Genomic DNA, 14,655 nt, shown 5'->3' on the forward strand with positions numbered 1-14,655 from the left:
AGGCGCCTTTTCCTCCCGCCAGAGTAGACGGAAGCCCGAACTCACCACTCCCACAATCCATTGGCTGTCTACTACCGACATCCAACGAGAAAGTGCCCGGGAGGGGCCTCCCGCCATCACCAAGGTGGAGGGCGGGAGGGAGGTGAGATCGGGAGCGCTTCATTGGGGGTGTGGCTTACTTCCAGAGCCGCCACGCCCCCTCCCCGATGCCGTCCTCTTCTTCCCACCACGAGCGGCCGGCGAAGCCTGCCGCTTCTGAGCTGGCTTGGGGTTAGACGATGTCTGAGCCTGCTTCTGTTTAGAAGGCTGAGACTGTTTCACCCCCTTCAGAGTGTAGTCAAGGAACTGACTGTCCTTGTTTGACTGAATCTCCTTCTGTCTGGCATCCAGTGCCAGCGGACAGAAGAGAGACTCCTCTGAGACCGGGGAGACTCTCAAGGTCTCCCTAGTAGCCAGCTCCGTGAATTGGGACTGCGAGAGGAAGAGATCCCTCCTGCAGAGTACCGCTTGGGTGTACTGCAGGGAGGAAAGACGCAATTGTTCCTCATTGACCTTGGCCAATGCGGTCAAAAGCGCAGAGACATCGTCCGCATTCTGTTCTTCACTGAGAGTGAAAGGAACTAGCGAATCGGTCAATGCCCGAGACAGAGCCCGAACGAGAGTCTCCGCAATGGAGGACAGTTCGATCTGCCGACGTCCAACCTCCTCAGCAGAGAGGAGGGAAGCCTCGGAAACCGGCAAAACCGAATCACGCTTGATCGGTTTAGTCAGAAGAGGCAGCAATTCCCGGGAAACCGGAAGGGTAGCCCTAGGGAGTGCAAAAGACGCCAGCCAATTCTGGCTCTGATTGGGCATGCCAAGCTTCCTATTGGCCGTAGGCACGAAGGAAGAGGCTTGGGCAGCTGAAGCCACCCACTGCTGAGCTGATTCCGGAACTGGACCAAAAGGAAGCAGTAACGGAACAGGCACTGGCCGAATACCACTCCCCGCATGTGCTGGACGAACCAGTGAATGCGAAAGTTGGTAAGCCACTGACGGAGACTCGGCGAACCGGAAGGAAGAAACATCCTCCTGTGCCGGCCGGAAGTCCGCCATGGCAGAAGGAACGAATGATGCGGAAGAGTCCGCAGCCACCACCCCTTCAGGAAAATAACGAGACGTTACTTCCGCCGCGACGTCAAGAACAGACTTGAGCTTCGACGGAAACACGCCCCGCGACTCCTCGCTGACCACTGATGGAGCATCAGAATAGTCACACGTGGAACCATGACCGAAGTCACCAGTTCCGGAAGCAGAAGCATGCCCTGGCAAACCGGAAACCGGAAAAGCCTGAGCACTAACGTCATCCTGCCGCCCAAAACCCTGTGAAGGTAAAGGGTAAGCAGGACGACCATCCGCAAAAACCGGAGCTGGATGAGCTGACGTCACTCCCCCGACTGAGTGGAGTGATGCCTGCTCAAGCCTAGGCGCTTGAAAGCCGGAAGGCGCACGCTGTAATCCACTATCTGGTATCCGGAAGGAACCACCAGAAGAGGAAGAAGCGTTTCCGGCCGAAACCGGAAGTGTAGTCAACGGAACCGCAAAATGCGGAAGTGAAGACTGCACTGGTTGACTTCGCGATCCGGAAGGACCGGAAGTCAGTGAATACTCCATCCTGCCGCGACCGCCGTAGCGTGCCGGAGCGGACGGATCATCACTTCCGGCAAGTGCCGGAAATGCGGCAGTCGAAACCGACTGCCGCCGCTGTTCGAACAAGTCCGGGGCCTCGTAGGTTATCGCCGGAAATGAAAGATCAGCAAGGTATCGGTCGTGACCCGATGCGAAAGAGCTGTCCCCCGAAGGAGAACGTCCAGGCGCCTCACGAGGGCTATCGGACCAGCTCTGCTTACCAACCGACGCTGAAGAGGGAGGACGCTGCTCCAAGCCGGAAGTGGAGGACAAAGACACGGAAGCCAATGCCCGGACGTCACTGCCAGATGCCGGAAACGCCGAACTGCTGGCGACGGAACGCTGAAATTCTGCCTGCACCAAGCTGCGGATTTCTGGAACCAGTGACTTTAACAGAGAGGAAACCAACGCACCTTGTCCAGGTGCTAACAAAGAAGACGAAGTCTCCGATGTAGAGACAGGTGCAGAAGTAACAGTAGCGCTAGGCGCCGCAAAAGAAGCAGAAGTAGTAACAGCGCTAGGCGCCGAAATTGGTACAGCCAACAAAGTGTTACGCTCTTGGTCTGTAACAAGTAACGTTGCTTTGGAAGAGGAAGACTTAGCCTTAATTTTCCCCTTGGGGTCCGACTTGCCACGGCGCTTGTCTGAATCAGACATGTTGACAACAACACGTGGCAACGCGAAAAAATTTACTGAAACATAAGTCTAAACGACTGGAAAATTCAGTAAACACACGCACTAATGCGTTAACAAAATACTATAGCTAAACTTGCCCCACAAGCAGAGGCACGGAGAGCTACAAACAAAGTCACACGAGCTAGAAAACTAACTCACACAACAAAATGGCGACACGCAAGACACTGACACAAACGTCAACAACACGTGGCAAAGTAAAAAGATTTACTGAAACGTAAGTCAAAACGACTGAAAACACAGTAAACACACACGCTTACGCGTCAACAAAATACTAAAGCTACACTTGCCCAAACAGAAAGAGGGCACGCAGAGCTACTAGCAAAGTCACACGAGTTAGCTAACTAACTCACACAACAAAATGGCGAAACACGCAAGTCACTGACACACAAGTCCGTAAAAAACGGACAACGTACAGTAACGAAACAGCGCAAACAACCAACAACAAACGGGAACGAGCTCACCAAACTGTAGGCAAGGCGAGCAGACAAGCTGGGTAACGTGGCCGGCGGGTGTCACTCAAACACACAAGGTCAGCCACAGAGCGTCAAAAAGTGAACCGTCCTCTCCGAGGTGAAAAAGACGTATGATAATAGGCACGTGTTCCTAGAGGAAGTGACGTGGCATACACCCGTATGGGAGGTAACTCCCGGTGTACTGGCCCATTACCAAAGCTACTTTCACTTTCGTTTTGGTGATGGGGTTGCTTCCCTTTAAATTCTTTAGCCGGGTAAGCGTTTTTCAGTGATAAGCATCTCAGGTGACTCAATGCTAATGTGATTCGGAGTAAGAATATGATATTAAATTTCTGTAACTCAGTCATGTACAGATAATACAAGCAGTCGTATTTACACTAACTGGTGTTTGTAAGCTAGTCATATAACAGCCAACAGATTGAAAATGTTTTTGACATGCATTTTATTACAAAGTAACCTGGTTCAGGGGACTTACCATTGACAGAAAGCTTTTACTAAGCTGAACTTTTACTGAGCTGAACAGGGACCAAATGTAAATTTTATTTCCACACCATCTCAGACTCTTCTCACACTACACTGAGTCATTACCTGCTGGGCAATAGTAGCCGTAAGGACAGAGCTGGCCGTTGGGGGCGTAAGTGTTGTTTGGATCAGGGATGTCCATCTTTGATACGCAGTAGAACCCAGCTGCACAGTCGCCAGCAATTCTGCCTCCAGTACAATATTTACCTGCAAAAAAAGACAAATAATCATTGATTTCCACTTCTTTTTCATTGACTAAACGATGGCAACTGCAATGGAAGACTTTCAGTCTCGCTTAGACAGGACAGGCAGACTGACAGAGACCCAAACACACACACACACACACACATATATATATATATATATATATACACACACACACACACACTGACACACACATTCTCTTTCTCTCACGCCACAAAAAAAACCAGATGCAGGTGCAGGTACACACAACTAAAACTGACCAGTAGACTGACAGAGACCCAAACACAGACACACAGACTGACTCTCTCTCTCTCTCTCTCTCTCTCTCTCTCTCTCTCTCTCTCTCTCTCTCCACACACACAAAACCAGACGCAGGCACAGGCACACAAAATTAAAACTGACCAGCAGGACAGTGAGGGCAGTCATCTTCCTTGGTCAGCCCAGTGGTGACAGCGTCAGTGTAGGTGCCATTGCTACAGAGGATGGGGTCTGCTGTGCCGTTGGGACAGTAAGAATATTCTGGGCACGCCAGTGGTACGCTTGTGTTTGATGTGCAGTAGGAACCCTCAGGGCACTCAAGACAGCCTGTCATACCTGAGGCATCTTGGTAGTAACCTGCACACACAAAAATTGGCTTGGAATCTCAAGGGAAAAGACCACACAAAATATCCAAGAGCTGACTGAATATATTACCTGTCACAGTCAACCCTTCAGACACCATTTCATTCCTGGACTTTTCTGCATCCATCCCTAATCACCCCCTTTCTTAATCACAAATTTAATATGTATCCTTATTCTTAACTGTTTGGTTTCTTAATAGCTGACACGACATAAACTTCAATATTCAGACAATACACCAGTTTATTAGTGAATAAGTTTTTACAGTAATCTGGTTCAAATGTTTTGGTGTCTCCTGGTAATTATCACCTCTTGTTGTTCAGGATACCTATTCTGCTTATTCATTTCACAAATCATGGCATACATAAATACAAAATCAAGGTTAAATATTGGAACGTTTAATTAACGACAAAACAACACTTTCACAAGAACCTCGACCTAACAGCCTTTAAAAGTGGACACACATTAGAGACACGACAGGAAAAAAAAAGAAAAAAAGCATGTTGCTGTGACTTATGGTCTCAAAAACATCAACCGTTCTTGCTTTTTGATTCTTGATTTGGAACATCAGTAGTCTATCTGTTTCGAATCTTGGCATACATGTTAAACACACCTCTATTTTACTCCCTTTACCTGAAATACATCTTCACAACATTCGTCTTCCCCTTGCCCCACCACCCCCAACATCCTTTCTCCTCTTCCTAAGCCCTCACCTGGTGGACAAGGCACAGGGTCACCAGTCTTGGCTGGACAGTAGAATCCAGGTGGACACAGGTACGCTGAGGGGGCGGAGCTACTGATGTTAGCCACGTCGGGACAGTAGTAGCGCTCCTGGCACTCTCCGGCCGGTGCCAGACCAGCTTCCACGTCGCAGTAGTAACCAGAGTCGCAGGGCCAGCAGTCCTGTTCCGATCCACCGCCTGTCTGATTGCGGATGGTTCCCCTAGGGCAACGCTCTGCTGTCACTGTGCCTGCAAACATTATTAGTAGGTACAGTGGAACCCCCCTTTTAAGACCTCCAAAATTCTGAGAAAATCAGGGAGGGAGTCTTAAAATGGGGATAAATTTACAGAGAATAGGAACAGAGAGTCTGCAAAAGCAAGGTCTTAAAAGGGAGGAGGTCTTAAATTGGGGGGTCTTAAAGAGGGGTTCCACTGTTTTACTTTTGGAACAAGAATCAAGCTGTTTCAAGCTGTGAATGACAAGTAGAGAAGGAAACAATCCAGACACAGTCTGACTAAATAATATTGGATTTTTTTTCACAAGTAATATCCTGTCTGAACCGAATCATATTAGAACATTTTCTGTTTGTCTCACATTCAGAATAAAGTTGTATTGAATTGAATAGACTTGAATTGAATTGAATTACCATCCAAGCAGTAATGGCCAGCAGGGCAGGGCATGTTGACGCCGTCGTTCGGAGCAGGGTGTGTGGCATTCTCTATGCAGAGGAAGCCTGCCAGGCAGTCGCCGCTGGGTGAGGACAAGCCAGATTCATTACAGAACTTGCCTGAAGGACATCCAAGGCACTCGTGATCCTGGCTAAGGCCTGTGTGGGGGTTGTATGTACCTGAGGACAAAAACACACTATTGTTGCAAAAACAACGTCAGAAGGAATCCAGGCCAGGGCGGACACCAGTCAACTTTATGTGCAGACTCAGAGACGGTATCCATGTCCCACCCCGTGTCACCACAGTGGCAAGTAAAAGACCTCAGTCATTCTGCCAGAAGTGCAAGTGGTTGATACCACCTAACCACGCATACAACTGGGTATCTCATTTAAAGTAGGGGTAACACCCAGGAACATACCCCCAATGGTTTCAACGTGAGGGCGTAAAACAACAGTTATCATCACAGTGAAAACAACAGTTATCATCAACAACAAAGCCCATATTATTCTCTTCTTTTTCATGTAAAGCTGATGCTTTATGTACTCAGTGAGCTCATGCAAACTGCATCAGAAAGCAGAACCTACTTATAACAGCACACAGATTAACCACCAGCACACAGATTATGTTTGGTTTTAATGATCAGATTCAGTGAAAAATTCAGGACACTTCTCAGGAAAGCAAAATACAGCATTAAAGATTCAACAATGCATTACTCTTTCAGTTATTAGCCTGAAGTGATAAATGATAAATGAAAAAATCAAATCAATAAAAGACAGCAAGACATTTGCACAGAACTGACATGACAATATATGAGTTTACCAATGGGGCATGGGACGCCATTTCCAGTGGTGCCATTGAGGCAGTAGTATCCAGCAGGGCATGGCAGTGTATCGTTCATTCCTTGGCTGGGGCAGGATGTGCCCGCTGGACAGTCTAGGCACTGGCCTGGAAAAGAATGGGCGTTTTCACACAATCAGTCTTAATTTCACAACAACAGCTGAAGACAGACGACAAAGATTCCAGAACAATCACTAACTGCAAGAAAGTGATCAGAAAATGTGTCCTAACCTTGAAAAAACAACTATCAACTCTCTTTTCATTTAGTTTTATCCCACCTTGCAATTCTTTCTTTCAAAATACACAAAGACTGTTAGAAAAAGCTGCATTCATCAGTATGTTACAGATCAAGACAGGGCATTTGAAGGTCTCATTACCACTGATGAAAGTAAACTGAAAAAAGTCTTTTCAGGCCTTAACAAACACGGTATCAATTACTCATAAAGTAAATGGTTCTTTTCAGGCCTTAACAAACACGGTATCAATTACTCATAAAGTAAATAGTTCTTTTCAGGCCTTAACAAACACGGTATCAATTACTCATAAAGTAAATGGTTCTTTTCAGGCCTTAACAAACACGGTATCAATTACTCATAAAGTAAATAGTTCTTTTCAGGCCTCAAAACATATAAAGCCCCTGACTGACTAAAGTTGTACATAGGCACAAGTGGGGTCTAAAAGCTCTGCCTGGACTTTCACTGCTGCTGATCCTGAACTCTTGCTTCAGACCTTACCTGCTGGAACACTGATTAGAAAGCAGAAATTCTGGCTTTCAGGCATACCCACATCCACCCCATGTTTAAAGCAACAATCCACTAACCAAGTCCAGTCTGAGGTGCGTAGGTTCCCTTATCGCAAAGAGTTTCAACCACAGCTCCAGCAAGACAATAGTGGCCAGCGGGACAGATGTAGCCAATGATACCGTCAGTTGGGTTCGGCACGTTGGATCCAGACATGCAGATGTAACCAGCAGCACAGGTGAGGGCTGTACCTGGTAGACATAAGATGCAAACATGTGAGTGATTGATACAGGAACGCAGTATAACTCCTGAAATATGGCAACATCTTTTGGACCTCTTTTGGAAACTGCTGAAGAGAGGATAACCAACCAACCAACCTCTTTGGGTACAATTTGACCAAATCCCTGGATGTTTACGCAATAAGAAAGTTATGCTACAATATATGTGCGATTGAACAGCCTGCCAAAAAAGGGTTTACCTGACCAATTTTCTGGATCTGTGTGAAGATTAATGTAATGTTTTATTTGTGCTCCATTTCCTGACACTATCCTAGAACAGCACCGGATACGTGGTTGGGATGTGCTTTCAACAATCTTTTTCTGTGTACTTCCTAAATAGGCATGCGTAAAATTTGAAACTTAAATGTGCATACCCCTCCCCCCTCAACCCCCCACCCACACACATCCATGCAATCACACCACACTCATCCCACTCACCGAAAACACACACACACAAAACACACACACACACACACAAAACCTACCATTCTTGGAGCTCTCCGGCAGACAGTAAGTTCCAGGCTTGCAAGGGTCACAGTCAGTGGCATTGCTGTTGCCTTCGCTTGATGCCATGGTACCCTCAGGGCAGGCTGTGGGCATGTAACTGCCTTCAGGGCAGTAGGAACCAATGGGACAGATGGTGGTGTTGGAGTTGGGCGCACTGTTGCCTCCAGGACAGTAGTATCTATAAAGAGAAATTGTTGTTCGAGTGATGCAAGTCTCAAAGCAACGACATTTTGTCTTTTACCCATTTTTAAGGTCTAATTCTGACAGCTCATCAATGGTCAATTCAGCTTAAAAATGCTAACAGCTGTGGAGTAGACTCTTATACATCAAAGTAAGGATTATTATAAGAAATATTGATTATAGATATAAACTTACCTAACCTGGTTACTGGTGTATTTTCTTTTTATTTAAATGAAAGTAAGGAGGAAGAAACCGTTAATATGATTAAGAAACCGCACAGTTAACATGTTTGCATTGTAGTCATACCAAAAAGAGAAAGAAACTGTCAATATATTATTAGTGCTTTCTTAATAAATATAGACCACAGACAGTATAATCATCTGAGACTAAGACAGTAATCATCTGTATAAACACATAAGCACTTCAAAAGCTGAGACACAAAATGTCATGAAAGGAAAGTGTAGCATAACAGAGTAGCAGTCTCTTCATTTGCTTTGGTGAGAAACCTACCCTGGGTAGCACAGGCCCTCAGGCTCATCCAGTCCCAGACTCTGGCAGTAGAAACCAGGCAGGCATGACTGACACTCTGAGGCGTTGGTGCGATGCGTGAAGTTGTTGAAGGTGCCAGGCAAACACGGGTACTGGTTGTAGCGCTCGGTCTGCAGGGGGCAGTAATACCCGGGCACACAGGCATACCCCGAGAGGTTGCCTACTGGTGCCAAGGTGTTGTCACAATAGTACCCTGCACAGAGAGAATACCACCTTTTAGGGTAAAGTTATTTATCTATATGAGAGAAGACAAAGACATCGGTTAATGCATTTCTCAGTAGATTTTGCAACAGAAAAAAATGATATATCCATAGGCGTATGTTCCGAACACAACAAATCTGCTAAAGAACATTTTGGAGCCGCTGCTAGTGCACAGGGTGATTGTTACTCAAGCTTTCTTGGTTCACCCTCATTTTCTTGCTTGGGTGAAGTTCTGAAGAAGAACAAATCTACTTTCTTCAAGCAAATCAGTCACATGTGCATACACATCTAATCAGGTGATTTTGGGTGGGGTTTTTTTTAAAACAGTTTTACAACATACCCTCCGGGCAAGTCTTGCAAGAGTCTTGTCCAAGCTCATTCTGGTAGAATCCAGGATCACAGCGTATTGGTGTTGCAGTGTTGGCAAGACAGTAGTGGCCCTCCAAGCACAGGTAAGCGTAAGGGTTTGGAACAGTCTGGCCAGGTGGGCAGTAATAACCTGCAGATCAAGCAAGAACCAGCAAATCAGAATTCAAAAAATAAAAATAAAAAATCAGATGTTTTCTCCTGCTGAATCTACTTATTCAATCTTCAGAAGGACATAGACAAAGACATGCTTTCAGAAAGAGACAGCACACCAGTAAAGGAGAAAGTTTGGTACGTACGGCACTTTGCATTATAAGGCTTTAAGCCTGATAACAATTGAGTGAAGTTGACTTCACAAAGTCTACTTCCCAAAGCTCGCTGCTTGAAGCTTTGGTACTGAATTTTCCGTTAAAAGACTTTGCATAGTCTTGGTGACGTCAACTTAAGGCTCAATTAAGAGCAGCCTTAACTCAAACTGTTTAAATGGCCTCTTCTTCAAAGAATATATAAGCATGTTTCAAACTTTCCCACATTCAAATCCCTCTGCACACAGACTCAAACATTGTCAAACTAACTCTTTCACTTTCACCACACCCTCACCTGCATCGCAAGGTCCAGAGATGCTGCTGAGTCCTGTTCCATTACAATAGCTACCGCCGTCACAATCCGTGCACTCTCCTTCCGAAGCCAAGTTCGTAACAGGTCCGTACGTTCCATTCCTGCAGGGGTCTGGCATATCGCTACCCTGGATACAGAAGTGTCCGACGGGGCAGACAACTTGGGTGGGGGATGTGGAACCCAGAGGGCAGTAGTAGCCAGCATTGCAGAGTCCAGTGGGAGTGGACAGGCCTGAGGTCTGGCAGTACTGGCCTGGTGTGCAGTCCTCCATGGCTGGTGACCCTTCTGGGCAGTAGTAGCCTGGCTGGCACTCCCCTCCGTTGCTTGTTGGCTGTAGACAAAATAAAAATGAGCATATTTCCCCCAAATCGGCGGATTGTTCACTAAATGGCAGGGTAAAAACAGTCACACAACCCTTTTGTCCAAAAAACACGAGCGTACGTGGGAGATTCAGCCCATGAAAGCAGAAAAAGAATAATGTCAAGCATGTTTCTCTAAGTTCTAGCAGAGGACATTACAACACCAACTGTGCTTAGAATTAGAACTGAAAACTGATTAATACATCATTATTTTTTCTTTCTAAGTAAACATACACATCATGCTATTACCCATAAGTGTTCACCAACCCATAACAACCTCGACTCCTATTTTTCCGACTCGCTCAATCACTTCAAGGTCTCACCATGATAGCACAATACCCTTCCAAATTCCTTTCCACATACTGAGACATATCATTACAGTTTTTCAGCAACACACAACTTCAGCTCCTGTCAAGCAGTCTAAGATCCTAATATCCATTAGCTCGTAACTAGCAGATTTAAACACACTCAGCGCAGCCCCAAGCTAAGAAAGAGGCAAAGTAATACAGCGGAACCCCACTTTTAAGACCTAAAACACTTCTGAGAAAATCAGGTCTTAAAAGAGAGGGAGTTTTAAAATGGGGTTAAATTAAGAGAGGTTAGCCCTAAAAAAAAAAAATAGGCGTGGTTACGGTAACCCGACCTACCCTATTTTTAGGGGCCGACCCTATAACTTTTTATTACATTTGTCAAAAAAACAAAAAATTGAAAACAAGAAAACGAGTGCAGAAAACGCAATGAAAGCGAAAGCGCTCGAGTCATCATGCAGATGACAGACGATGCAAGGGAAATAACTCCTTCTACTAAAAAGGCCCAACAGACGCTTGCCATGACAAAAATGGCGGCATCTTCTTCGGTTGTGAGTGCTACACGCTTGGTTGCTCTGCTGTTAAGAAAAAAAAGTTTTTAAAAAAAATAAAGTGATTGCCTACCTTCCTACCCTATTTTTTTTGGCTATGTTACCTTAACCACACCTATTTTTTGTTTCGGCCTTATGAACAGAAAATCAGAGAAAAGAGGGTCTTAAAAGGGAGGAAGTCTTTAATAGTGGAGTCTTAAATGATGGGTTCCACTGTATCACTACAGAAATTCCAAATACGCTTGTGCACACTGTCACCTGGTATTCAGAAGATCCATTGGTGCAGTACCACCCTGCTGAACAGTTGCCGGTAGGTGCAGCATTTCCATTACCCAGGCAGTAAGTACCGGGAGTGCAAGGCACGCAAGCACTCAGGTCCTTCTGCTGCGTCAAGTTGTTGAAGGTTCCCGGAGGGCAGGCGTTGTCATACTGGTCAGTAGTGTTCAGAGGGCAGTAGTAACCAGCCGGGCAAGGGTTCAAGCTGTAGTCTGATGTGTTGGCTGGACAGAAGTAGCCCTCGGGACAGCCCTTACACCCCCACTGATTGGTCAGATCCTGGTAAGAGCCGGGCGGGCAGCCAACTGGGAAGTCTGTACCTGTTGGGCAGTAGTGTCCGGTGGGGCAGATGTGGCCGATGATGGGGTGGACTGTGCTGGTCGGGCACTGGGTCTCGTTCAGCATGACTGGGTTGGCTTTGTCTGCACCTGATACGCAGTAGTAGCCCTCGTTGCACAGGCCGGAGGGTGAAGTCAGGTTGTAGCCTGAGGAGAAACACACAGCACAAGGCATTTGAGATTTTCAGTGAGTTGAGCCATCTTTTGCCTCTGCTCGTGTTCTGTATCTCAGACTACAGTAGCATGTTATATTTGATCTCTTGATTACATGAGATGAGATGAGAGATAAAAGAAAGCAAAAGCTCTATAAGATCTCCACAGGAGTTGCTTCATTAGCTTAATGTAACCGAGTGCCGAAACACCACAATCACCTTTGGAGGCGAAGTCCAATCAAAGAGGATTGAGAATTTTAGAGCTTATTTCTAAGCCCTATAAAAACTGTTAAGCATTCGCAAAGGAATCCATGAACATACAGAGAGACAAAAGCCGCCAGACCCCATCACAAACAGAACTCTACAATCCACAGGTGTTGCCTACTTCAAAGGCGAACAACTCTGCAGAGTCTGCTGTGAAGGGCGACGGTAGTCTCCCTGTCACATTAATATTTCCATTTGCTGTTTCCAAACTGAACATTATCTTAATTAAACTGTTGGCTGCCAGTAAATATTTTTATATAAAACAATTTACCTGTATTTAATTGAATTAACAACTTACAATGTGCCCTTGATAATTAAATGAAAACACCACGCATGCACATATTGTTTGTTTGGTGTTGTTCTTCTTCTTCATTGTTGTTCACTGAACAATTTGTTGCCCATTACAGTACGTTACCCAGGACGTCAGCTAACATCCTACTAGCAGCAAAAGGGTTCAACACTGAACACTTCACTCACCTTGACAGAAAGATCCTCCAACACATGGTATGCAGTGGTCAGCTTGCCCGAGACCTTTGGTGTTACTGAAGGTACCTGAAGGGCAGGACCGCCAGTTGTGACCAGTACCATTGGGGCAGTAGAAGCCTTCAGGACACGGCCATTTGGCTGATGAGGCGTCACCAGCAACAGTCAGTTGCGGGATGCAGTAGTAGCCTATAAAGATTAAGAAATATTGCAGGATTATAATTTACTTTTTTATGCATCAGTGATAAAAGTTTTAACACAAAGGGGTAAGGGGGCAAAATAAAAATATTGCAGGATCACAATTTAATTTCTCCTGAATCAGTGATAACAGTTTTAACAGGGTTAATTTTGTGTGTGTGTGGATAGACAAGCCCAAGTCAGTAGCAGACACACTTTTGCTACTCTGGCATACTGCTTTTTAAAATAGAAAATAAATAGGAATGGGTATGCGCAACATCTGTTTCTTGTCTTTCTGAACGAACTTTCTGAGAGATTAAAATAAACCAAGAGCTCTGCTCTACGTTGACTTCTTTCAACAGACAGACAGGACAGATAGGAGAGATGGGGCAGACAGACTGAACAAATAGGACAGGCGCACAGGACAGACTAAACACTCAGGCAAAAGCACAGACACACAATCACACATCCACACAAAAATGGACACACTAAAAGCTGACCTTCTGGACAGATGTTACAGGAATCAGCCCCGTCAAAGTCAACGTAATATCCAGCTGGACAGTCCTGAGGAGCCACACTACCTCCAGGGCAGTACTTGGCAGCAGGACAGATCACTTCCGTTTCCACGCTAGACCCGGTAGGGCAGTAGTAACCTGTGCAGTCATAGAAATGTCAGTAAAGTGATGAATAAAATGCACTGATTAACTGACTCTTGCATTATTAATGCAACTCTCTGTTGGCTGGACAGAGACGATAAACCGAGGTCCCTTCGTGTACACTACATTGGGGTATGCACGTTAAAGATCCCACGATTGACAAAAGGGTCTTTCCTGGCAAAATTGTATAGGCGTAGATAAAAATGTCCACCAAAATACCCGTGTGACTTGGAATAGGCCGTGAAAGGTGGATGCAGCGCCTATAGGCTGTTGATCTACTGGCCGATGTGAATGCGTGATATATTGTGTAAAAAATTCCATCTCACACGGCATACGCGCTTTGAACTTCGGATAAGGCGCAATATAAATACCCGTTATTATTATTATTATTATCAATAAGATTAACATATGGAAAGTGCTCCCTATCCCCTCAATTTTTTTCCTCATAAATCTCTTTCATGATTCTAATTTAGGTCCGAGAACAGTTCAACGCATGAAGGGCAAGACACTACCAAGACCTTAGCACCCTTTGCGTTAATTTATCTTCTGCCAAACTCTGATCTGTCAATATCACATATTGAATCAAACAAGTAGAATTGAAAATTTTTATCTAAATTTTGATTTGATTAATATACTTACCCGAATCACATGATTTGCATTGACCCACTTCGATGCTTAGGTTATGATAAAAGCTACCCCGTCTAGGTATAAGGGGAGCAACCCCAACTAAAAAAGTGACTGCACCAGCATGACTGGCACCCTGGGTTACGTCCCATGTAGCACACTACGTCATCAATGGTGCTGGTCACGTGATACCCCTTCAATCGACTAATAGAACATGAAAAAATCGAGCGGGGCAGGAGGGAGGGAATTACTCATGTGATTCGGGTAAGTATATTAATCAAATCAAAATTTAGATAAAAATTTTCGATTATAATTACATATTCTTACGCCGAATCACATGATTTGCAGATAACTCCAACCAGGCGGTGGGTAAGATCAAAAAAGTTCAAACTCACCATCAACTTCTGGAAAAGCACTGGCCCGCTGCCACCAAGGCAGGCAGGGACCTTGATCCATCGTTACAGAGCGAAGCAATGTCTCTCAGATAAAAGCTGATGAATACATCGTCTGATCGCCAATAAGCTGTATTCAAAACTTCGCTCATTCTGTGGGACCGCAAGACGGCCAAGGAAGAGGCCCAAGGCAGCAATGTCTCCCTATTAAACTGATAAAGACAAAA

The 14,655-nt window shown here is 45.4% G+C and overlaps 1 protein-coding gene across 2 annotated transcripts in view; it reads right to left on the reverse strand.

Annotated features, from left to right (window-relative positions):
* LOC138959592 (uncharacterized) overlaps positions 1 to 14,655 on the reverse strand; it is a 236,235-nt gene that overhangs the window by 68,231 nt on the left and 153,349 nt on the right. For both annotated transcript variants that reach the window (XM_070331139.1, XM_070331138.1), the window contains exons 94-106: positions 13,257 to 13,409; positions 12,574 to 12,768; positions 11,325 to 11,827; positions 9,831 to 10,179; positions 9,205 to 9,363; positions 8,625 to 8,856; positions 7,913 to 8,112; positions 7,230 to 7,400; positions 6,392 to 6,517; positions 5,551 to 5,751; positions 4,895 to 5,152; positions 3,966 to 4,178; positions 3,426 to 3,566 (exon numbers count right to left, since the gene is read on the reverse strand). In XM_070331139.1, coding sequence (XP_070187240.1) covers positions 3,426 to 3,566; positions 3,966 to 4,178; positions 4,895 to 5,152; positions 5,551 to 5,751; positions 6,392 to 6,517; positions 7,230 to 7,400; positions 7,913 to 8,112; positions 8,625 to 8,856; positions 9,205 to 9,363; positions 9,831 to 10,179; positions 11,325 to 11,827; positions 12,574 to 12,768; positions 13,257 to 13,409 — 2,901 coding nt within the window. The remainder of the gene's footprint in view (positions 1 to 3,425; positions 3,567 to 3,965; positions 4,179 to 4,894; positions 5,153 to 5,550; positions 5,752 to 6,391; positions 6,518 to 7,229; positions 7,401 to 7,912; positions 8,113 to 8,624; positions 8,857 to 9,204; positions 9,364 to 9,830; positions 10,180 to 11,324; positions 11,828 to 12,573; positions 12,769 to 13,256; positions 13,410 to 14,655) is intronic.

This window comes from Littorina saxatilis, linkage group LG2, assembly GCF_037325665.1.
Source record: "Littorina saxatilis isolate snail1 linkage group LG2, US_GU_Lsax_2.0, whole genome shotgun sequence".
NCBI classification, from domain to species: Eukaryota; Metazoa; Mollusca; class Gastropoda; order Littorinimorpha; family Littorinidae; genus Littorina; species Littorina saxatilis.